This window comes from Thecamonas trahens, assembly GCF_000142905.1.
Source record: "Thecamonas trahens ATCC 50062 unplaced genomic scaffold supercont1.43, whole genome shotgun sequence".
Lineage (NCBI taxonomy): Eukaryota > Apusomonadida > Apusomonadidae > Thecamonas > Thecamonas trahens.
The window spans coordinates 218,592-241,244 of NW_013657637.1; the positions used below are offsets into that span (position 1 = coordinate 218,592).

The 22,653-nt window shown below is 63.7% G+C and overlaps 11 protein-coding genes across 11 annotated transcripts in view; 5 read left to right on the forward strand and 6 right to left on the reverse strand.

Moving 5' to 3' along the window:
- AMSG_08676 (uncharacterized protein) overlaps positions 1-495 on the reverse strand; it is a gene marked incomplete at its 3' end in the record, with an annotated part of 4,892 nt that extends 4,397 nt beyond the window's left edge. Inside the window, exons 1-2 of the mRNA XM_013899643.1 lie at positions 464-495; positions 181-365 (exon numbers count right to left, since the gene is read on the reverse strand). Of these exons, the coding sequence (XP_013755097.1) occupies positions 181-365; positions 464-471 (193 nt within the window). The 5' untranslated portion in view covers positions 472-495. The remainder of the gene's footprint in view (positions 1-180; positions 366-463) is intronic.
- Positions 496-744: 249 nt separating this feature from the next.
- Positions 745-2,094, forward strand: AMSG_08677 (papain family cysteine protease containing protein). The gene is made up of 2 exons (XM_013899644.1): positions 745-1,220; positions 1,335-2,094. Exons 1-2 carry the CDS (start codon positions 774-776, stop codon positions 2,037-2,039), a joined length of 1,152 nt encoding a protein of 383 aa, XP_013755098.1. The 5' UTR covers positions 745-773; the 3' UTR covers positions 2,040-2,094.
- A 227-nt stretch (positions 2,095-2,321) lies between these two features.
- Positions 2,322-5,422, forward strand: AMSG_08678 (uncharacterized protein; the record flags this gene model as incomplete). The annotated part of the gene is made up of 2 exons (XM_013899645.1): positions 2,322-3,587; positions 3,624-5,422. The coding sequence occupies 2 exons, from the start codon at positions 2,322-2,324 to the stop codon at positions 5,040-5,042; spliced, it is 2,685 nt and encodes an 894-aa protein (XP_013755099.1). The 3' UTR covers positions 5,043-5,422.
- On the reverse strand, positions 5,132-8,874 carry AMSG_08679 (uncharacterized protein; the record flags this gene model as incomplete). Its single annotated transcript, XM_013899646.1, has 2 exons — positions 5,252-8,874; positions 5,132-5,183 (listed from the first exon to the last, which is right to left on the reverse strand). Exons 1-2 carry the CDS (start codon positions 8,809-8,811, stop codon positions 5,132-5,134), a joined length of 3,612 nt encoding a protein of 1,203 aa, XP_013755100.1. The 5' UTR covers positions 8,812-8,874.
- Positions 8,875-9,216: 342 nt separating this feature from the next.
- AMSG_08680 (phytochelatin synthase family protein) lies at positions 9,217-10,932 on the reverse strand. The gene is made up of 2 exons (XM_013899647.1): positions 10,613-10,932; positions 9,217-10,279 (listed from the first exon to the last, which is right to left on the reverse strand). Exons 1-2 carry the CDS (start codon positions 10,884-10,886, stop codon positions 9,261-9,263), a joined length of 1,293 nt encoding a protein of 430 aa, XP_013755101.1. The 5' UTR covers positions 10,887-10,932; the 3' UTR covers positions 9,217-9,260.
- Positions 10,933-11,248: 316 nt separating this feature from the next.
- AMSG_08681 (signal recognition particle receptor beta subunit) lies at positions 11,249-12,276 on the reverse strand (the record flags this gene model as incomplete). Its single annotated transcript, XM_013899648.1, has 2 exons — positions 12,173-12,276; positions 11,249-12,090 (listed from the first exon to the last, which is right to left on the reverse strand). Exons 1-2 carry the CDS (start codon positions 12,219-12,221, stop codon positions 11,249-11,251), a joined length of 891 nt encoding a protein of 296 aa, XP_013755102.1. The 5' UTR covers positions 12,222-12,276.
- A 423-nt stretch (positions 12,277-12,699) lies between these two features.
- On the reverse strand, positions 12,700-14,873 carry AMSG_08682 (cytosolic purine 5'-nucleotidase; the record flags this gene model as incomplete). The annotated part of the gene is made up of 3 exons (XM_013899649.1): positions 12,700-13,095; positions 13,176-14,505; positions 14,833-14,873. 3 exons carry the CDS (start codon positions 14,871-14,873, stop codon positions 12,700-12,702), a joined length of 1,767 nt encoding a protein of 588 aa, XP_013755103.1.
- A 378-nt stretch (positions 14,874-15,251) lies between these two features.
- AMSG_08683 (STE/STE11 protein kinase) lies at positions 15,252-18,127 on the forward strand (the record flags this gene model as incomplete). Its single annotated transcript, XM_013899650.1, has 2 exons — positions 15,252-15,277; positions 15,475-18,127. 2 exons carry the CDS (start codon positions 15,252-15,254, stop codon positions 18,125-18,127), a joined length of 2,679 nt encoding a protein of 892 aa, XP_013755104.1.
- A 117-nt stretch (positions 18,128-18,244) lies between these two features.
- AMSG_08684 (uncharacterized protein) lies at positions 18,245-18,663 on the reverse strand (the record flags this gene model as incomplete). The annotated part of the gene is made up of 2 exons (XM_013899651.1): positions 18,245-18,264; positions 18,294-18,663. 2 exons carry the CDS (start codon positions 18,661-18,663, stop codon positions 18,245-18,247), a joined length of 390 nt encoding a protein of 129 aa, XP_013755105.1.
- Positions 18,664-18,912: 249 nt separating this feature from the next.
- AMSG_08685 (short-chain dehydrogenase/reductase SDR) lies at positions 18,913-19,740 on the forward strand (the record flags this gene model as incomplete). Its single annotated transcript, XM_013899652.1, has 1 exon — positions 18,913-19,740. The coding sequence occupies one exon, from the start codon at positions 18,913-18,915 to the stop codon at positions 19,738-19,740; it is 828 nt and encodes a 275-aa protein (XP_013755106.1).
- A 1,096-nt stretch (positions 19,741-20,836) lies between these two features.
- The window catches only part of AMSG_12193 (uncharacterized protein), a gene marked incomplete at both ends in the record, with an annotated part of 12,742 nt that continues 10,925 nt past the window's right edge, over positions 20,837-22,653 (forward strand). Inside the window, one exon of the mRNA XM_013899681.1 lies at positions 20,837-22,621. Within this exon, the coding sequence (XP_013755135.1) occupies positions 20,837-22,621 (1,785 nt within the window). The remainder of the gene's footprint in view (positions 22,622-22,653) is intronic.

Sequence of the window (22,653 nt, forward strand, 5' to 3'; positions counted from 1 at the left end):
AGGGGAAGGGGGACGGGGGGAGGGGGGGGGGCGGGCAGCAGCCTGCCGTTTGACGGCCTTTTGCTGGACGCGGGTTGATCAGGCGCAGGCCCAGGACGCAGCGCAGGGTGTGGGGCAAGGGGGCAGGGTGTGTGTGTGCGAGGGGTACGGGGGCGCGGGGGGGGGATGTGGAAAACGTACCCTCTTCCTCCTCATCTTCAGCGGCTTCCATCTCGCGGCGCTTCTCCTCCTGGAAGGCAGCGCGGCGGGCCTCCTTCTCCTCGGCCTCACGGCGGGCGGCATCGAGGGCCAGCTCCTCCACAAGACCGTCGACAGTCACAGCGAGGTCGTCAAGGCGTGTGCCCAGTTCAAGGTCACGCTCGCGGCTATGTAGGGAGGGATGGGGGAGGGATGGGGTGAGTGTGGGGGGATGTGGAAGAGGAAGAGAGGGAGAGGGAAGGGTGTGTGTGCGTGTGCTACGTACCCAGACATGGTTTGGTTGCGGGAAGACGACTGTTGTGGTCGGAAGTACGGCGGGCTGCGTTCAGCGTCAGCGCCACGGCACTTTGCCCTTTTCTGGGAGCGAGGGAAGGGAATGGGCGATTCACATCAATGTTTGATGGCGCCAGCCAAGCAACAACCGACAGCAGCCATGGGCAGGTCACGCGACAGCTCATGGCGGAGAGGGAGAGACTGGAGGCGGGAGGTTTGAGGAGCACACGTGACTCTTACAACGCGAGCGAATAGAGATGCGAACAAGTGCGTATGTGGTGGCTTTGGCTGTGGCTGTGGCCATGATGACGGGCTGGACAATGGCGACGGCGGCGAGCGCGACGACGACGACGATGCAGCGGGCCGAGGCGCCGATGCTCGTCGGGTACTCGTTCGAGATGTACATGGCGGAGCACCCGATGGCTGCGGCGCACTTTGTGAGTGAGGGCGTGGACCGCGAGGCTGTGTTTGCAAAGCGGATGGCGGTGATGGTGGCGCACAACGCGCGCTACGCCGCCGGCGAGGAGACCTGGTTCATGGGCCCTAACCTCCACACCGCGCTCACCGACGCAGAGCGGGCTATGGTCCGCGGCCATCAGGCGGAGCTCAAGCAGTTTGCCGGCAAGCATGCCCAGGAGTACCCAGTCGAGGCCGAGGTGGTCAAGGCCCGCGCTGCCGCCGCCCCGTCGCACGTCGACTGGCGCGATCACTCACCGTCGATCGTCACTGCGGTCAAGAACCAGGGCATGGTACGAAAGGGAGTAAGGGTGTGTGTGGCGCTGATGGGTGGGAGGAGAGAAGAGAGCAGACTCGGACTCACATGGCACCCATGGCTGCTTGCGATGACGCTGGCGGACCCATAGTGCGGTTCGTGCTGGTCGTTTGCCACCGCCGAGACGCTCGAGTCGCACTATGCGCTCGCCACCGGCAAGCTGCAGGCGCTGTCGGAGCAGCAGGTGCTCGAGACGCCGAACCCGCAGGCCTGCGGCGGAACCGGCGGGTGCGGCGGCGGTATCCCTCAGCTTGCATACGACTACATGGTCGATGCGTGGAACGGGACACTCGGAGCCGAGTGGACCTACCCGTACGAGTCTTTCTTCGGCAAGAACTTCCCGCCGGTCTCCAACTCGTCGGCGATGAAGGCGCCGGCGGCCAAGCTCTCGGGCTACGTCCAGCTCCCGCTCAACGACCTGGACACGCTCATCGATGCCATCGCCAACGTCGGCCCGGTCGCTATTACCGTGGACGCCTCCAACTGGCACGACTACGCCGGCGGCGTCTTTACCGGATGCAACAAGACCGACATCCACCTGGATCATGATGTCCAGCTCATGGGCTACGGCGACGACCCGCATCTCGGCCCGTACTGGCTCATCCGCAACTCGTGGTCACCCACCTTTGGCGAGGTCGGCTACATCCGCATCGCACGCCACTCGACCCCGCAGTGCGCCAAGGACACCCATCCCGAGGACGGCTTTGCCTGCAAGGGCGGTAAGAAGACCATCACCGTCTGCGGCGAGTGTGGCATTCTCTCAGACTCGTGCTACCCGATCCCGGTCGTGGCGTAATCCCCCCTCTCGGTAACTGGCTCCTCATATTATTGAACTCCATGTCCCAAACCTGGCGTGGCGTGTCTTTACCTCCCCGTCGCTGCCCTGGCCAATTTAGCTCGGTTTGGCTGCCGACAACACGTGCTGACCGGTAACTACGCAGCGGATGACCCGTGGCAGCACCCGTCCCCTCACTACCACCCACCCCACCCATCCCCCCCCACCCCCTCCCCCATATCCCCTTGGTCTACAGGTGACACGGCTGCGGTGGGGCGATTGGTGGGCGAGGCATCAGTCAATATGCTGGTGGATGGCCGCCTGGCATTGGTGGAAGCGGCCGGGGCGGGTCATGATCGGGCGGTGGAGGCGCTGTTGGCGGCTGGGGCAGAGATCGATGGTGTGGATGCCCGTGGATGGTCGCCGTTGTTGGCTGCTGCGGCTGCTGGGCATGATGAAGTTGTCGAGCTACTCGTCGATGCAGAGGCAGAGCTGGATGTCGCCGCCAACGAGCCGGATGGCCTCACTGCCCTCGCTGCTGCTGCCGAGGCTAACGCCCTCGATGCAGCCGAGGTTCTACTGGTGTATGGCGCAGGCGCCACCGTGGCTCCCCCGGCCTGGCTCGGCCTCACTCCCATGCTTCTTGCTGCAGGTCGCGGCTATACTCGCATCGTCGACCTGTTCCTGGAGGAGAGCGCCGGCAAGACGGACGCGCTGACCACTCCTGACGGGCCGCTGGGTCCTGCTGCGCTCGCCGCCCTCGGCGGCCATGGCGAAACCCTCAACGCGCTGATCAAGGCCGGAGTTGTTCCGCCGCGTGCCGGTGTCCCGCTCATCACCGGCATGGTCATGGATCCTGACATCGAGGCGCTCTTGCTCTCCAAGTGCTCGGTTGTCATTGGCCCGCACTCTACCGATCTTGCACCTGCACTTCGCAAGCTGCTTCAGTGGCCCGACGCTTCACCTGCGCCCGCACCTGTATCTGTGCCTGTACCTGCGCCTGCGCCTGCGCCTGCTCCGGCACCGGCACCCGCCCGAAACGGACTCGACGATGACGACCTGCTGCTGCTGCAGGCGCTCGGCGGCTCGTCGGCTACGCTGGCCAATCCCGACCCTTTGCAACCACCCACTGCTGCTGATGACCGCAGCGATGACAACGGCGACGAAGAGTCGCTCGGCGGTGAGTCGGCGTTTGTGGCCGGACACGGCCACGGCTACGACCGCCCGCCGCCCAACCCCATCCCACAGCGGCTGACCTCGATGATGTCGGCCGTCTCGACCGAGACGACCGAGACGACCGAGACCGGTCGCACAGGTGCCATGCGCCGCTACTTAGACGAGCTGGACCAAGAGTACGAAGACGTGTTGGACACTGTCGGCGTCTCTCCCGCCGTCCTCGACTACGAGCACCGCGTACCTGCCGCCAAAGTCCACACCCGCGCTCTTGCTGAGCAAGAGGCCGCCGAAGCCGCGGCCAAGCGGGAGCGGGAGCAAGAGGCCGCCGAAGCCGCGGCCAAGCGGGAGCGGGAGCAAGAGCAACAAGCCGCGGCCAAGCGGAAACGCGAGCAGGCAGAAGCTGCCGCGGCCAAGCGGAAGCGTGAGCAGGCAGAAGCGGCGGCCAAGCGTAAGCGGGAGCAAGAGGCTGCCGAAGCCGCAGCCAAGCGTAAGCGGGAGCAAGAGAAGCAAGCGGCGGCCAAGCGTAAGAGGGAGCAGGCAGAAGCGGCGGCCAAGCGTAAGCGAGAACAGGCAGAAGCAGCAACTGCGGCCGCAGCAGCACGGCGTAGTCACTCGGACCAGGTCCGTCTTCGCCGCGAGGCCGAAGAACGAAAGTACCGAGAAGAGGAGCGGCTGCAGGCCCTCATCGAAGAAGATCGCCGCCGCCAGGCCGCCGCTGACGCTGCAGTCCTCACACCGCTGACGCCCACCTCACCCGTCACACCCACCTCCCCCACACCGGCTGTGGCTGCTGCCGCGGCGTCCATCGAGTCTCTCCAAGACGAGCTGAAAAAGGCTGACGCTACCATCGCGGCGCAGCAGATCAAGATCACCCGTTTGCGGACCGAGCTCGCCTCTGCCAGCGCACAGGTCCGTATCCTCAAGGGCCGCGATGAGACCCGCAGGGCCGCCGCTGCTGGCGTCGCCCTCGCTCGTGGCGACCGCAAGCGGCAAATCGAAGACGAAATCGCTCTCCTCCGCACAGAGTACGCCGCTTTGGTTGCCGCTGACTCGCCACAAAAGCGCGCTTCGCCGTCCAAGGACCGCGCGCGTCAGCGCGAGCTCACTCGTCGCACACCGGCGCGCCACTCCTCACCGCCGCCCGCCGCCCGGCGTCGGGCAGCCTCAACCCGCCCTGGCCAGCGCTCCTCGCCACCTACGCGCTCGTACTACGCGCTCTACAAGCAGGCGCGCGGCCTCCCACCCACGCCGCCGTCGTCTGACGAAGGTGATTTAGTGTACGAGTACGAGTACGCGTCAGACGATGACGACTTTGACGAGCTCGACTACAAGCCGCGGATCCGCACCCGCCCGCGCGCAATGACCAATTCACCTGCTCCATCACGTCGTCCGCACCCTTCCGCGCGGCGCAGGTCACCGCATCGCGCTCGCCGCACCCGCAAGGTTCGCAAAGTGCCCAAGCCGTCGTACATGCGCTCGTCCCGCGACGAGGCCCGGGTCCGTGCTCTGCGCGCAGAACTCGAGGCCCGCGAGCTCGAGCCGTGCTCGTTCAAGCCGAAGCTCAACACCCATTCTCGTGCCCTTCTCGAGCGCCGCAAACGCCGCACGTCTGACACCAGGCCCGCGTCCGGCCCAGAGCCCAAGTCCGAGCATGACGCCACCGCAGCTCCAACCCGCTTTCTCCAACCCGGATTTGTCCCCTCACCGGACCGTGAATCACGCGCCCGCTCGCGCTCGCGCTCACGCCCGCGCCATCACCAGCCGCGGGTCGGCCCAAAGTCGGCAAAGAACCATGGTGCTGTCTCGGACTCACACTCGGTCTCCTGCAGCCGACCTTCCCAAGCTTAACGCGTCGTCTGGCTCGCTTGAGCTCCGTAGCGTGCTCCGCCACTCCCGGCGATAGTTGCCACTATCTCGTCCGGAGGGCAGGAGGTGGATCAAAGTCCGCGGGTGAGAGCGATGTGGAGCCACGGCTGGTCTTGGAAGCGCCTTCGAGGTTCGCAGAGCGACGGAGGTCGACTGTCGAGGAGGTGGCGATTGGGCCGACTCGGCTGGACTGCCTGCGGAAGAACGAGCGCTGGCGAGGACGCCCGAGGGCCGACGCCGCTGGAGTCGCCGAGGCGGCGTTTGATGTCGACGGCATGATGAGCGTGGATGAGAGCGCGAGCGAGGGCCGGGCGGAGGTCTCGGTCGTTTTGGAGGGAGTAGTAAAGATACGTGAGTCCGACGACCGCATCGAAGAGCCTGAAATCGACTTTCGTCGACGGGTCCGCCGTGAAATCGATCGGGAGCCCGACCGCGACATGGTTGCGTTGCGGCTCATCGAGTAAGCGGTAGGCCGCTGTGGATCACGCGCCGAGAGTGGAACCCTCGACAAAGAGAGAGTGCCGTCATAGGCGACAGAAATGGAGCGCATGCTGGCGAGCGAGGTGGACCGCTCACGGCTACTATCACTGCCGAGTCTGGGCGAGAGGTGGAGCTGAGATGCATCACGGACGCGCCGGCGGCGGCGCTGGTTTCGAGTTGACTGCGAATTGAGACTCTGCAACTCGCCCATAACCTCGACCAGGCCAGAGAGCGAGGTCATGGACTGCTTCTTAACCTTGTGCGAACCGTGGCGGGTGGAGATGGTACGGAACGACTCGATCGACAGCCTCGGCTGCGAGGCAGACGAGGCGCGAGGCGCCCTTGGCGATGACGAGACTACGCGACGGCGAGTGGATGAGGCTGAAGGTGTGGCTGAGATGGAGCTCCGCCGCTCAGTTGGCGACCGGTGAGCGGATCGGCGGGGACTGTTCGGCACAGAAGCAAACGCCAAGGTGTCACTGGTGTTGTCGTCGCGCAACGGCGGCGCCGAGAGTGCTGGCGTGTACGCCATCTCGATGGGCTCGACATCAACCCGACGGCTCGCCAGCGCGTCCTGCAGCTGCTGCTCCTGGTGCACGGATTGCTGCCGCCAGATCTGAATGATGGCGGCAAAGAGAGCAACCGAGGTGACGATGCCGAGTCCGCCCACAAAGTAAAGGAGCGGCGAGTGTGTGTAGACAAAGTACAGGATCTGACCGCATGAGGCAATGCCAGCGCCGTACGAGAGCCAGGCGTGAAGGGGTGCGAATGGGTTGATGACGGCCACGGTAAGGATGCTGATGGCAAAGTTGACGAGAGCGGCAAAAAGGCGCGCGTCCGGCTGGATGACGAGGACTGATTCGGCGGCAAAGGCAAACGAGATGAGGAGCTGAAGCGAGCGGAACCAGAGGCGGCCGGCGCGCAGGCCCCGGACGAAAACGCCGTACCGTTCAAGGACAAGCGGTCCAATGGCTGCATTGCGAGCGAGAGAGAGCGCAATGATCACGACAAAAACGGGAAGGCCGAGCGAGAAAAGGACGAGAACGGCCCAGGCGAGGAGGGCAACGGTCATGTGCTTGCCGTGGTAGCACAACTCAGTCAGCTCGATGTTAAGGCGCAGCTTACCATCGCCAGCTTTGACGCAGTGAAGGGCCTGGATGGAACGGACAGCCAGCTGGAGATAGGCAAGGGTGCCGAGGATGATGACTGCATGAACGTAGCGCGAGCGATGCCGGCGCGCGACAGCCATCTTGAGCTCGGCAGCAACCTGGATCGGCGCCGACGCAAGATGCCGCGGAGTGCCTGGCGCAAAGAGCTGGCGAAGGAGGACGGCGAGAAGAAAGAGAAAGCCTGCACCGACTATCAGCGCGAGCGTGCCAAAGTATATGGTGGAGAACGGGATGCGCGGGACCGCGCACCCCGGGCGCAGCATCTCGATCTCAAAGTTGATGATCGATGCGAGCCGGGTGAGCGCGGCGACCACCGGCGTGCCTTCTGATTCGGAGACCATCTGGAAGCCCATCCGGAGCGCCATCGAGAACTGCTGCAGTAAAACAACGGCGGCGACGACCATGACTAGCCGCTGGGCGGAGAAAACCACGAGAGCAATGGCAACAAGCGCCATAAATGCGACAAAGGCGAGAACAACAACGGTGAGCTCGGCGTAAATTGATGAGTCGGAGCCACAGGAGCGGCACACGCCGTTGTCGGAGTAAAACCCGGGTGCACAGGCGGCACAGAAGCGGCCGGTATAGCCAGCGGCACAGACGGCAGTGATGCGGCGGCCATTTGATGTGGCGAGCGGAAGCGCACCTGCGCCGCCGACGGCGCCGGGACAGGCGTGCGGGATGCGGCATCGGGTCGGCGGCTCGTACTCGTTGTCGGACCAGAAGCCTGGGAGTGGCCACATGCGTCGGCCGCCGGGGCAGTGGGCGCCATCAAAGTCCGAGCAGGGTCGGCAGACGGCGGCGTGGAGGACAAAGCCGACGTGAATGCACGGGCCGTTGATGTAGTCAAGGGCGCGCGGGAGGAGGAAGCGCTGCGGCGGCGCAGACGAATTAGCGCGGAGCGAGCGAACGAGAGTCACAGCATGGTAGCCGGTCTTGTTGGAAGGAAAGGCGCCAAAGATGATGCGAGATCCATCAGTGGTACGCGATACAGTGGCGATGGTGGCGATGATGGGTGCGTCGGCCGTGGGACTGAGCCACCGCTCACACTCGAGGCTGATGTCGTAGAGAGAGGCATCAAAGAAGGCGTTGGCGTCGCCGGCGGCAGACATTTCGAGAAGGATGCCGCCATTGAGTGGCGCGGCTGCCGGGTGGACCTGGAGGATGATAGACGAAGTCGATTGCGATTGTGGCATCGTCGGTGGCGATTGCGGCAGCGGTGGGTGTGATGGAGGTGGCGGCGATGGGGGCGGAGCCAGCGCTGGCTCTGGGGCGCACCCGGCTGCACTCACTTGCGGTGAGTAACTACCGGAAGATTGGCAAGTGAGGGTGGTCGATGAGGTGGGGACGTAGCCCGGATGGCACGAGTAGGAGATGGCGTCGCCGACAGCAGCGTTCGGGCCACCTGTTGTGGCATCCGCAGCGACGTCTCCATTGACGAGAGCGACTTTGGGACAGACCTCGTAGAAGCCGATCTTGAGCGAAATGTCACTGGCATGCATGATACAACAATTGCCAGATGGACAGAGACCGCCAAGCTCTTCAAAGCGGAGAACTGCGGCGGTGCCTGCGCCCCAGCGAGGCGCGTCGACCATGCGCTGCAGTACTTCGACGAGAACAGAACCAGCAAAGGAGACAGCAGAGCCACCCGAGTCAAGGATCTCGCCAAAGTCCAGAAGATCCGAGTTAAAGTTGTCGAGCGAGCCGGTCGTGGTCCACTCTGCGCCGTCAGGATGACCCGCCTTCTGGGCAGCAGTGACATCAAAGTAGCCGATGCCGAGGCCTGTGGGGGAGTGATCGAGGGAGATGCTCGAGGGAATATTGATGGCAGCATCTGCGATTAGCAGATGGCCAGTTGACGAGGTGAGCGGTGATGAGAGCGGGAAGCACGCAGCATAGCGGAAGTTGTGCTCGACGTCGAGTTCGAGATGCGGCACGCTTCCGGACAGAATGGCCCCGGATGTACGATTCATGCGGACAACACTGGTCAGGGTTCCCGAGGTGATGTACTGGGTGGCAGCTATTGACGGGTGTTGCAAGATTGTGAGGATGGCGATGATGATGGTGGTGGTGAGGGTGGTGATGAGGACTTGCTGCCTTGCCATTGCGTTTGGATGCCAAAGAACAGTCGTTGGTGGCGAGTGACGGGTGGAGCTAGGTGCGGCACAAGACAATCGCGACGAGCAGCGGCCGCCGTAAGGAGGATTAAGGGCAGACTAGCGGTGGTGATGACGTCGTGGAGGGCTTGTAATGCGGTGGTGTGGTGGAGGAGGCTGACGGGGGGAGGGGGCGGGGCGGGGGGGGGGCCAAGAGGCTGGTCAAGCGTGGAGAGGTAGTGCGGGCGAAACTATCGTCACTGCGCGGATGCGGCAATGTTAATTGCGTCACACCGAGACCAAAATGTGCGGATCGTCGAATTAACACGATTATGTACCGGGACAGACGCAACCCCCTCCCCCCCCCCCCTATTGGCGATGGCGAGCGGCTTCGGCGGGAGGAGGAGGGAGCTACGTCGAGCGTTGCGGAGAGTGGGAGAGTGGACAGCTTGGTGCGATCAGTTGCACGAAGCTGCGGTCGAGGCTGAGCACCTGCCCGCGCATGCAGAAGCAGGAGAGGTTCCATCGAGCTCGCAGAACGAAGTGAGCTTGGTGGAGAGTGCGTCGAGTTCGTGGCGGAGGACGGGTGGCATGTCAGCAGGGGTGATGGCGTCGATGGCGTCGAGGACCGCGGACGGCGAGGTAGAGATGGCCGACGTAGCTTGGGCACGGAGCGGGCAGTTGCGCGGAAAGGCAAGGAGGACGAGGACAAAAATGTGGGCAGGGGTGAGGGTGAACAATCCGGGATGTGACGTGCTCGAGTCGAGGCTGGTGGCTGGAAGCGCGTCGGCGGCGAGGGCAAAGATAGGGAGGTCGGCGATGGCGGACGCGAGCTCGCGGCAGTAGTCAGCAAGGGCACGGGCTCCCGGCACGGTTGGATCCGGTGGGGCGGCGGCTACGCCGAGGGCAGACCAGAGCCTGGTCTCCAGCGTGGCGGCTGAGGCAATGGCATCGTGGATAGAGCACGACGAGCTGCAGTGTTGCGAGAAGGTCGGGATGAGATCGGCGAGGTCAGCGAGGACACCGACGAGCTGCGAGCTGCTCTTGACTCGGCACAGCGACGCGAGCGGAGCGTCGCTGGACGACTTGGCAAGCACCATCCAGCCGCGCGGGCGGGCTGTGGCCGGATCGAGCGAGCATGCCATGGCAGCGGCAACAAGCGGAAGCGGGGCCCAATGCGGCGGGTGCTTGAAGCGGGCGACGTCAAGAATGAGAACCGAGTCGGAGGAGGCATGGTAGCCCCCGATAGGCGAAAAGTGACCGGTTCCGGTCTGGCCAAGCCCGCTGCGGTCGTATGCAATGACCAGCGCCGAGCCTGCCGGCTCTCGCACTGACCTGATGACATCTGCACGAAAGGCGTCTTCCGAGAACTCGTCTTCATCAGCGCGGCAGGCCGTCACCACCTCGAGCGCATTGCATTTTGCGAGGCAGGCGAACTCATCGAACGAGATGCCTTCTTCCTTGATCTTGTCGAGGGCTGGAGGGGTGAAGGGGTGAGGGTGAGGGTGAGTGAGAGGGAGGGGGAGGAGTGGGGGGTGGGGGGTGGGGGGAGGATGATGTGTGTGGTGATGGGGGGTGGGGGAAGATGATATGTGTGGTGATGGGGGTGATGATGATGATGATGATGGTCATCTTCATGATGACCATCATCACCACTACGATGACCTTCTCCATGATGGCCATCCCCACCATGACCATCTCCATGATGCTCATCCCCACCATGACCATCTCCATGATGCTCATCCCCACCATGATCTTCTCCATGATGGCCATCCCCACCATGACCGGGGGTGATATTGATGAGGCGTACGCTTGCAGCAATCCAGCAGCTCCTCATCATACCATCGCCATACACCCTTCCACACTCTCTTGGGATCGACAGCAAGAGCATTGAGAACCATGACCAGAGTGCCCAAGCCACAGAAGGCTGGCTCAGCCTGGGTGGTGAACTGCTCCACTAAGGAGAAGAAGACCTCCATATTGCCCTCGGACAGAGCCTCAGCAAACATCTTCCTCCCACGGACAGACGAGAACGCCACACACGTCTCCGGCAGAGGTCGTCGGTAGAACGACGTGTCATTCATACGTGCTGCTGATGGCTGCTCTCGATGGCTGTTGGTAGTGGGCGTTGCGTCAAGTGGTTGCTGGTGTGCCCGTGGCTGTGACCCGACACGGTCACTCGGCGCCTGTCCAACTCGTCTTGTCGCTCCATGGCCTACCTGCTGCTCAATCGGCTGCATCCTACCACGGGTCACCTTTGGATACCGACGCGGATCTGCTTCTAACGCCTTGCTCTGACATCGCTCATCATCTCGCTTCCGGTTCACGCTGCCGATGAAATCAACAACGTGGCAGTCGCCATACGGAGGTCGCCTGGTCGCCGCCGATCTGTTTCGTCGCTAATGTGTGGATGGCTGGGTTAGGGGGAAAGAGGGAGGGAAGAGTATCATTGCGCAAAGGCGTGCGAGACAAACTCACGGAGATCATCGACGCCTTGGCCGGTGAGAGCGGCGCCGGCGGTGAAACGGACGGTGTAGGGCACCGCAGCAAAGTCAAAGCGGGCGGAGGGCGGGCGAAGGGCAGCAAGGGCGGCGGCCTGAGCGGCGGCATCCGGGTCCTCGCCGTCGGTATCCTCCAGCCGCGAGGTGTGCATGTCAATGAGGGTGGAGATCTCGTCAGCGAGCGCGTTCTCCAGAGCAAGAGGCGAGCATGCCGACGGCACATCGGCCTTGTTGCAGAAGACCAGCAGCGGCGTGGCGTTGGCCACCATCGCCGGCTCCTTCATGACGGTGAACAGATGCTCGGCCGTGACGCGGAGAACCTTGGCATCAGCCGCAGCCACCGCATCGACAACAAAGACCACCGCCGCCGCAGACGATACCGCCTGGTGGAGCTTGTACCGCAGCGAGGGATGGCCTGGCAGATCAAGGACCGGCAGGGCGGCGCGGAAGGTGTACCGCCTTGCGCTCGGCGCCGCTGGGCCCGCCGTAGACTGGGCATTGAGCCACTCGAGCGGAAGCAGGCCACGGTTCTCCTCCATAGAGGTATGGCACTTGCGAAGGGCAGAGGAGTCGCCACCAGCCACGGCGACCTGGAACAACGTTGTCTTGCCCGTCCCAGACTCGCCGAGGAGCACCACACACGAGCCACGACGACGGACCGACGAGGTTCTGAGCGAGTACGCCACCTGCCCAGCAACCACCACCATGACAGCAGCAACCACATACGTCCGGCACAGGTCAGTCGTAGGCAGACCAGCCATTGCCAGCGGAGCATCGAGGATCCATTCTGTGGGAACCGTCCGTAAGAAGAGGTGTGAGTCCGAGGGGAGGGAGGGAGGGGTGGGGAGGGGGGGGGGGGGGGGGGCTACCGGGTGTGGCTTCAGCTACGAGCTTGGGGAGGAATAGCAGCCAGTCCATGGTGGGAGGAGTGTGGGTGGGATGGGTGGAAGGAGAAGAGGAGGGAAGGGAGGGGGGGAGGGGGGGTGAGGAGGGGGGAGAGGTGGGTCTAGTTGTTGGTTCTGGGCCTGGGGCTGGGCCTGGGCCTGGGGCTCGGGTGGTGATGCGGTCGGTCGGTCGGTCGGTCGGTCGTCGGGTGGTGACACGGCGGTTGGACGACGCGTGGGAAGGCTGATCAAGCGCGTGTAGCGGCACGAGACGATATCAGCTGAGTACTACTACATTGGGTGATTCAATCAGGGATCATATCTTCCAGAGTTGGGCGAGCGAGCGACGTGGATGAAGCGGTCGAGCTCGTCAAAAGGCAAGGCGCGATGGCGCGACGTTGGCCATGACGCGCAGCTGCCGACGCCGGTAGGATGGTCATGCGGGCGATGCACGTGCGATGCACTCTGTGTCTCAGGCTACATCGATAGCTACTGCGGGGTGTGCAGAGGGTTTAGGCATCATCGTCCGAGTCGTCGTTGTCGCTGTTTCCAGCCAAGATCGGGCCGCCGGCCTCGTCGGGCGACCCGCACGGTGGGTGGTGGTGGTCGGAGCGCGACTGCATGTCATCGTCATCGTCGTCGTCATCGCTAGAAGCGCGGCGGAGAGTACGCTTGCGCTGAGCAAGTGTCTCCATGGAACTGTCGAGGGCGTGGACCGAGCCGGAGATGTTGAGGTCGTCCGAGTCCGAGTCGACGGCCAGCGAGGGCTGAGCCATGTCGTGGGCGTCGTCGCCACCCTGCATAGCACCGCGCTCGTGAGGCATGAGCGCGGCCTGGGTACGGAAAGCATAGAACATGGGGTAGTGGATAATGTTGGTGACTGACGAGGCATAGAGATCAGCAAAGCGCTCGACTTGCGAGGCAAAGAGGGTTTTGCGCGAGCCGGTGCGAAGGCCGAGCCAAAGGTGGTCTTGTGCAGCCGCTTGACGGTGGCGCGGATCTCAGCGTGGATATCCTTGACGTTCGGCGGGTTGACCGCCGACGAGTCGAGGCCGCGGTAGATCTCGGCGAGCATAAACTCGAGGTTGGCAAGGTGCACAAACTCCGAGGTCGAGTTGCGGAACGAGTTGAGCTCGTCGACCAGTTCGCGGACAACCAGCAGCGTCCGCCAGCCCGAGTTCTTCTTGCTCTTGATCACGTCACCAAAGATATGATCGCCAATGTACAGCACGTCCGGCCCACGGGCACCGGTCAGCTCGCAGAACGTCGACAGCGAGCCACCGTGGTAGACGGCGCCGTCCTCGAACGCCGTGATGCGGTGGAGCTTGAGGTTGCCTGTCGCCACCTCGACCTCGCGGAGAGCGGTGCCCTTGCCAAAGAAGAGCGGCTTGCGCGCCGAGACAATGGCCACGTCAAAAAACGATCGCCAGTTCGGGTAGTCGGCGGTGTAGGACGGCGCAAGCAGGTAGTCCATGATGATGTTGGTGTACGCGTACGGTGAGTTGGTGAGCAGGAAGACCTTGGCCTTGGTCCGGAACCGCAGCAGCAGGTCGGCCAGCCGCGGCGCAGGCTCGACATACATCTCCAGGTCGGCCGTTGTCGCATCCTTCAGCTCGCCCGAGTAGTGGATGTGGTCAACGGCGGCACGGAGGTCGATGAACAGTGCCTCGAACGAGAGCGACAGCTTCTCGTCGTCGATGCCGAGCTCCGACGACTCCATCTCCGACTCAAAAAGCGAGATGAGGTCGGCGTAGAGGCAAATCTCCGGCATGGAGAAGAGCGTGTCGTAGAGGTGGAACCGCCGGCCCGAGCCGACCTTGGCCAGGTTGATAAACTTGGACGGGTACTTTTCCGCCGTCGTCAACCGCCGCCGCCCGTGCGTCGCCGCAAGAATGGTACCGTACTGGTCGAGCTTGAGCAGGTTGCCGAGCTTGGTGTCGAGGCAGAGGCCACGGATTGGAAAGCTCGCGTCGTAAGAGAGCGTCCTGATCGACTCGGGATAGCCCATCGCCACCAGCCGGTTGACAATCAGCCGGTACTGCAGCGCCTCGTACTGCGGCGACTTGTACTCGCAGATGGTGTGGTCCATGTCAAACCCGACGTGCTTGACAGACTCGAGCCGGAGCCCGCGCACCACATACACTCGATTCTCCGGCTCGCGCTTGTACGTCGGCGGCAGATCGTGCATGTTGGCATCCGAGTACTGCCGCAGCTCGGCGGCCGTCGGCGGATTTGACAGATCCTCCAGCCGCAGCCGCCGCGAGCTCACCACCGGACCCGCCGCCCCAGTGCTCCCATCATCCGACGCCGATCGAGAACTACCACCAACTGTGAGTCGTACTCCCTCCAGCTGTCGATGACGCGTTTTCCCCGCATACGACACTGTCGCCACCACCGCCACCACCGCCACCGCCCCCCAGCCGCAGCCACAGCGCCACGCCGAGGACAAACCACGCCCACCTCCTCCGAGACCCACCCAGTGGGCCACCCAAATACACACACACACATTGCCACATGCCTAGCACATGCCTCACGCAAGCATATGCCGCATACTGCTGTTCCTCTTTGATTGCAGCTCTGGCTCCCTCCCCCCCCCCCCCCCTCCCCCCTCCCCCCCCCGCGCTCCCACACCTCCACACACGTACCGACGAAGATCCATGAGTCGCGATGACGGCGACATGGCCATGGCGAGAGGAGGCGTTTCGTAGGAAGGTGTATTGTTTCCGCTTGACATAATGAGTAAGATATGACAGCTTCTACGCTTCCGCCTCCCTCGCAGAGTGTGTCCTGGCGGCCTTTGTTGCTGCGCCGGGAAGGAGTGCCACGTGGGTATGCGGTGGGCGGGTGAGGTTCTGGAGACGGCAGCCAATTTAAACCTTCAAAAAAAACTCAATTTTTGTTCCTTCACCCTCTGGTCACATGCCGAGGCGGAGGGCAAACATGGTTCAGCTGCCGAGGCTAGAATCCGGACAGAAGCCGCAAGCAGCCTGGCTCACCGCTGTGTCATCTCTCTCCACTTTACCCCCCCCCCTTCGCCTCGCCCTGGCACCACGGCGAGTTCCCTATGGGCTGCGGGTCGTCGCGGACTTCGTCTGCCTTCCCCCGCCATCGGCAAGCGGGAGCTGGCAGAGCGGAGAGCAGAGCGGTCCCAGCGGGCGACGGCTCGGGCGAGGACAAGGCGGACGTGAGCACAAGCCCTTGCCAGAGCACCAAGTCGTGGTCAAGTTTGCGCCACATCCGCATGGCTCTCCGCTGGTGGGCGGCGAGAGACGGGCGAATGACAATAGGCAGACCACGGCAACTACAAGCCGGGCGCTCATCAAGCACCGATTCGACTCGGGCAGACCGTCGTACTTTGAGGTGCTCGGCGCGGCAGCTAGGGCCATCTATGCAGAGTCGGGCGCAAGAGACCTGTCGGTCGATGAGCTGAACAACCTGGAGATCGATCTGGTGTTCTTTGACCAGGACGGAGACCCTATTCTCATCTTTGATGAGGCCTCGTGGCTGCTGGCTTTGGATGACGCCAAGGCCATGGCGTCGCGGGCTGCCACAAGTCGTGATCTTGCTCGCAAAGCACCCGCATCGCCGCAGCGCTCGCGCCCGCCTACGCTGGTCTTGGAGGTTCGATTCTCGTCCAAGCGCCGCAGGTCTAAACGGCTCACCCGCCTCGGCTCAGGCCGATCGCGAGCCGGACGAAGCTCGCCGGCACCTGCGCTCTCGCCGGTGCTCGAGGCCAAGAGCAACACACATGCAACCAGTAAGAGCGGCGAGGACTCGTCGCCGAGCTCGGGCTTTCTGCCTAGCGCGGCGCTACCGCCGCGACCACCGGGACGGGCGCACGGCTTGGGCTCGTCGTCGTCGTCGGTTGGCATCATCTTGCCTGTGCCTTCCAGCAACGGGCCGGTGGTACCTGTCGAGATGACCAGCACTTACTCGATGGCCTCGGGTGAGTCGCGGGCGGTGGAGATTGACGAGCCGTCGACGCCGTCGCAGACCAGTCCGCCGACGGCGGCGGTTGCTCCAAGGCCGACCACCTTTGGCGACCGGACCGGTGTTGAAGGTGGCGACCTCTCGTTTGTCCACATCACCAAGCATATTTCATCACCAGAGGTCTCATCCGCATGTGACGAGGTGGTGCTGGCGTCGGCCTCTGAGTGTCGCACGCCGACCACGCCGCTGCCCGAGCGCTCACCGCGGATGCGGCCATCGCCGCGGACGCTGGTACGTGGCACTCGGGCAAGTCCACGGATGACCGCGGCAACAGGCGTCATGGGCTCACGTCCGCTGGATTTGGGCGAGAAGAGCGCTGAGCTGTCGCAGTCGCTGGCAGCCCGCACGGTTGCTGCGGCAGGTGGGCTCACCGAGCCGCAGCTTGTGTTTGACGATGATGAGAAGGATCTGTTTGACTCTTTCGACTCTAGCTCGAGCAGCAGCCGCAACAGTAGCAGCAGCAGTAGCCATGGTAGTGGCCGCAACAGCCCTGTGGTGGCGGGAACGAGCGAACTGGAAGTCATCTTTGACGACGACGAGAACGCGTTATTTGCTTCGATCAACTCGGACTCAACATCGTCTTCGGGCTCGGGCTCAGGCTCGGGCTCGAGATCGGGCTCTGAGGCTGGTGAACCGCTCAGCGATGAGCGGCCGGAACCGCAGACCTCGCCAGTGCCCGAGCCTGATCTGGTATTTGACGGAGAAGTGGCCGAGGCCGAGGCGGTTGCGGCCAAGGACGGTGCGATCCGTTGGAAGCGCGGACGGCTCCTTGGAATGGGCGCGTTTGGTAAGGTCTACATTGGCATCGACCTCGACCGGCACCAGCCGATGGCGGTCAAGGTTGTCGAGTTTGTGCCGCCACCCCACCCGCGTGGTGAGAAGGCCGACGGCGAGCTGCCGGCGACGATGCTGCGAGAAATGACCGAGGCCGAGCGTGAGATCGAGCTGTTGAAGAGCTTGCGGCACGACAACATTGTGCGGTACATCGGGGCGAGCAAGGTGGTAGACAGCGCAGGAACCCATGCGCTGCATATTTTTCTCGAGTTTGTTGGCTGCGGCTCGCTGGCGACGCTCCTTGCGCACCATCGCAACGCCGACGGCTCGGCCGGTCTCGACGAGGCGACGAGCCGAGCGTACATGTACCAGATTCTGGAGGGCCTGTTGCATCTGCACGATCACAAGGTCATCCACCGCGACATCAAGGCCGGCAACGTGCTCATTTCCAAGCAGCCGAGCTTCCCTGCGCTGCACACGATGAAGATTGCCGACTTTGGGGCGTCGACCACGTTTTCGACGGTGGCACCGGTTCACGGGCACACGCTTGCGGGCACGCCCAACTTTATGGCGCCCGAGGTGATCCGGCAAGAGGGCCACAGCCTCAAGGCCGACATTTGGTCGGTCGGCTGCCTGGTCATTGAGATGCTGACCGGCCTCCCGCCGTGGCCCAAGTCGGAGCCGATGGCAGTGCTATTCTCGGTGGCCCAGCACAAGCGGACGCCACCGCTGCCCAATGGCATCTCAGCCGCACTGGGAGATTTCCTCGCCCGGTGCTTTGCCCACAACCCGGCGCAGCGACCATCGGCCGCAGCCCTGCTGCGGCACGCCTGGTTCGACGGCATCGCTCAGCTTCCGGCAGACTCGCTCGATGCCACGGTTGTCGCCGCCATTGACATCGACGACATCGCCGCCGAGATCGACGAGCTCATGGCGGCGTCGCATGCCGCGCGGCCGAACGCCAAAGTCTCGTTCTCGTTTGCGAGCCACGCCAAGGCCTCGACTCGCATCAACGCCCACGACGAGAAGCCGCTATCAGCCACCAAAAGCCTGGCTGAGCGCTACGCCGAGCTCCTGGCCAGCGGTGACGATGACGCCCTGGCCGAGTTCGAGGCTGAGATGGAGGCGTCGGCTGCGCCGACCCGCACCGCCTCGGGCCGCCTTCGCCGCGACTAGCCCATTCTGGCTGGCGACAGCTACCAGTAGAGCGTGCCCGGCGCGCCTTTGGCCGTGCCCACAATTTCGGGCGTGAGCCAGCCGCCGTAAAACGAGCCGGGCTGTGGCACCGCCAGATCATCGTCGACGTACGCGGCCTCGACTCGCCCTGCGTAGAATGCGATACAGCCCTTGATAGCTGTAAACGCCTCGGTCGGCTCGGGGTACGACCAGGCGGCGCGGACAAGGCGATCGCCGTCCGGCACCAACACATCCCAGTATGTGGCGAGGCCCTTCCACTCACAGAACGTGGAGTGCGGCTCACAGCTTGGCACCACTCGCTCGAGATCGATGTCGGCGAGCGGGATGTAGTACGTGGGTGCGTGATGGGTCTCGGCAACGCGGATGGCCGCGCAGGTCTCGGCCACCACTGCCCCGCCATGCTCGACTCGGATCCGCCACGGGACGGGCTTGACTTGGGGTGGGCGCGGAAAGTCAACAACGTTTTCGGTCGGCCGTGGCTCGCAGCGCGGCGACGACCTCGGCTCTGCTGCCATGCTCGGCTCAAGTCGTGTGCCGTTGGTCCCGCCCACAACAGCAGGTGTGCCCAAGGTGCGCAAGAGCTGTCGATGCATGTCGTCATCCACACTATTTTTTGTTGCACCCCCCACCCCCCACCCCCCCTGTCCTCTCCAACCTGAGCCCTTGCGAAACGAAACGCGTCAGCTTGCCGACAACAAGCGAGCTGTATTCCGCCTCGCTCGCGCTTGCCACCCAACTCAAACACCTTTACCGCCTTCACCAACATGCTTCGTGCCGCTACTACCTCGCTCGCTGCCGCCCGCGCTGTGACGCATACGCAGACTGCCGCCATTTCTGTGGCCTCTTCGGTCTTTCTTGTGACCGGTGGCGGCTCGGGCCTCGGCGGAGCAACAGCCGAGGCCATTGTGGCTGGCGGCGGCAAGGTCGGCATCATCGACATCGACGGCGAGAAGGCCGAGGCTATGGCGGAGAAGCTCGGTGCCGAGTCGGCCGTCGCCTTCCAGGCGGACGTCACCTCGGTCGACCAGATCAAGGCTGCCGTCGACGGGACGGTGGCCAAGTTTGGCAAGCTCAACGGCGCGGTCAACGCGGCTGGCATTGCCAACGCGACCCGGCTGCTGAAGACCGACCTGGACACCATCCGCAAGGTCTACGACGTCAACGTTGTCGGCACCATCAACACCATCCAGCAGGCGACACTCGCCATGAACGAGATGGAGCCCGATGCCGAGTCGGGTGAGCGCGGCGCGTTTGTCAACACCGCCTCGGTCGCCGCCTTTGACGGCCAGATCGGCCAGGTCGCGTACTCGGCCTCCAAGGGTGCCATCCATGCCCTCTCCATCGTCCTCGCCCGTGAGCTGACCGGCTACGGCATCCGCTGCAACACCATCGCCCCGGGCATCTTCGACACCCCGCTCCTCGCCTCGCTCCCGGAAAAGGCCCGCCAGTCGCTCGCCAACCAGGTGCCGTTCCCCAAGCGGCTCGGTGACCCCGCCGAGTTTGGCAAGGCCGCCGTCGCCATCATCGAGAATGGCTACCTCAACGGCGAGACCATCCGTGTCGACGGCGCCCTCCGCATGGCCGCCAACTAATGCATTTGCCCTCACCCTGGCACCGCGCCCTTTTGCCTCGCACCTCTGCGCACCCAGTACGACTTCCCCGTTGTACGTGCACTCTCCCCATGCGTAAAGGTAGCCGATTTTGCGCACATCTCTTGGGCGATTCTTGTTTATTTTCCACCTCACTCTTATACTCCACTTCTATCGACCCCACGCCTCCCCAACGCTCACGCCTATTCCTCACTCTGCGCGATCCGACCCTCACGCTACTGACTGGTGTAGAGAATGTGGCTTGCACTCGCCACTTTGCAGTGTTCATGAGTCACGAGGGCATACAGCAGGGAGGCGGAGGGGTAATAGAAGAGAAGATAGGCAGAGCAAATTGGGAAGGCACAAAAATGGCGGACGACCGGGACACTATACCGCTACAGCCAACATCATCGCGCGGCAACCGCGCTGCCCGGCCCCCCACCGGCGGCGCAGTATACTTAACGACCACACTTGTCTGGAGACCCGGCGGGAGCTCTACGTGCCACACACCAGTCCCTCCTCTCGCCAACCTCCCTCCCCCCCTCTCCCCCTCTCCACTTCACCCACACCCGGCCTTGTCTGCCCCCCCCTGCGGCGGTCTCTGGGTGGCGACGAACAAGGGAAAAAATTCTCGTCGGGACGACAAACCGTACGTTCCTCCCCCCCCTTTCAATCAATGACTCGATGTATTTTCGCCATGCTGCCGTCTGCCAGCTGGCGGCTTCCCGTCCCGCCTTTCCCCACCCCCTCCCCCCCCCCCGCCCCTGTCTTGCCCTCCCGCTACCACCAGCCAGCCTGCACACCAACACGAGCCTTCCTCCTATACTCTAGCTGTTGCCTCTTTTGTCACCGTCTTTGGGTCCTCTTTCGCATCTCCTCCTTCCCTCTGCCCCCCCCCCACGCCCCCATCCCTCGCCCCCTACTGCGGTTGTCTTTACCCCGGAAAGCTGGTCGCTCCAGCGTGGATCGTTGGTGGCAGCGCTCGCAGCCCGGCTGGCGAGTGGCCTCGCGCAACTTTTTGATTCGTCCACCCCCCACCCGCGTACGGTCACTCACCTCCTCTCCTTCCTCTCCCCTTTTGTCTCCAGAACCAAGCGTCATGAGTGGTACCTCACTAGAGGCCAACGAGTCGCTAGACATGTCCTCGCCGGCACGCGGTGACGCGCTCCTTGCGCCAACAAACGAATCGCTCGACGAGTCGACCGGGCCGGTCGAGATGGAGACCGAGCCAGTGGCGGCTGCCGAGCAAGCAGGCACTGGGGCGGACGGCAGCATGGCGGCGCCGCAGGCTGGAGTCGAGGCGTCGGGCCAGCCCAAGGTGGAGGATGCCCTGCTGTACCTGGAGCAGGTGAAGATCCAGTTCCGCGAGCAGCCCGAGGTGTACGACGCGTTTCTGGACATCATGAAGGACTTTAAGGCGCACAACATCGACACTCCCGGTGTCATCCAGCGGGTTCGGACGCTCTTCCGCGGACACCGCGACCTCATCTTTGGCTTCAACACCTTTCTCCCACCGGGCTACAAGATCGAGCTCGACGACCTCCGTGACGAGCCGGAGCCGCCGAAGCGGGCCAGCAGCAGCACGGCGCGGCCGGCCAAGAAGGGCGGGCGCAAGAAGCGGGTGTCGAACAGCTCGCGGGCGCGGCGCGGCGGCATGCGCAAGCGTGACGGTGTGTCGGCGGCGGCCGAGCCCAAGAGCCTTGACACGGCGCTCAACTACGTGAACAAGATCAAGCAACGGTTCGAGAGTAACCCCGAGGTGTACACGGTCTTTCTCGAGATTCTGCAGACGTACCAGCGCGAGGTGCGGACGATCACCGAGGTCTACGACGAGGTCTCGCGGCTGTTTGCCAACGAGCCGGACCTGCTCGAGGAGTTTACCACGTTCCTCCCCGAGTCGCTCGCGCACCACAACCGGCGCAAGCGCGGGCGCGAGGGCGCCAGCCGCGGGCGGCCGCTCAAGCGGGCCAAGATCGAGCTTGCGCCCGACGACGAGATCGGGTTCTTCAACGCGGTCAAGCGGCGGCTCACTGCGCCGCTCTATGCCGACTTTCTCAAGGCGCTGCATGTCTTCTCCAACCAGATCCTCTCGACAGCCGAGACGGTCAAATTGGTGCGGACCATTCTCGCCGGCCACCCGGACCTCATCTCGTGGTTCGAGGCCTTTGTCGACTACAAGGAGCAAGGCGCCAAGATGCGGCGGGTCCAATCGATCTCGCAGATTGACAACGATGAGTACATTGACTACTCGCAGCTCAAAAAGTATGGCCCGTCGTACCGCGCCCTCCCGACCTCGTACCGCCGCCCTTCGTGCTCGGGCCGTGACGACTTGTGCGACTCGGTCCTCAACGACACGTGGGTTGCGTCGGCCGCCACCGACTCGGACGACTTTATCTTCAAGTCCTCGCAGAAGAACGAGTTTGAGGAGCGCCTCTTCTTGTGCGAGGAGGAGCGCTACGAGCTCGACATGGTCATCGAGCAGAACGCGTCGGCCATCCGCGCCCTCGAGCCGCTGGCCTCCAAGATCCTGGAGGCTCAGAAGCAAGCCGGCACCGAAGGCCCCGGCCCGTCGTTCAAGCTGGCCTCCGAGAACGCGCTTGGCATCATTCAGATCAAGGCCATCGAGCGCATCTACGGCCACCGCGCCAAGGACGCTCTTTCGGGCCTCCGCAAGAACCCGCACGTCGCCGTCCCCATCATTCTCAAGCGGCTCCGCCAGAAGGATCGAGACTGGCGCCGCATCCAGCGCGAGTGGAACAAGGTGTGGAACAACGTCAACGCCGACAACTACCGTCGCTCGCTCGACTACCGCGGTGCGGAGTTCAAGACCTCGGACAAGAAGTCCATGGGCACCAAGGCGCTCGTCTCTACTGTCAAGGAAAAGGTAAGGTAAGCTGCTGGAGCTGCCCCCCTCCA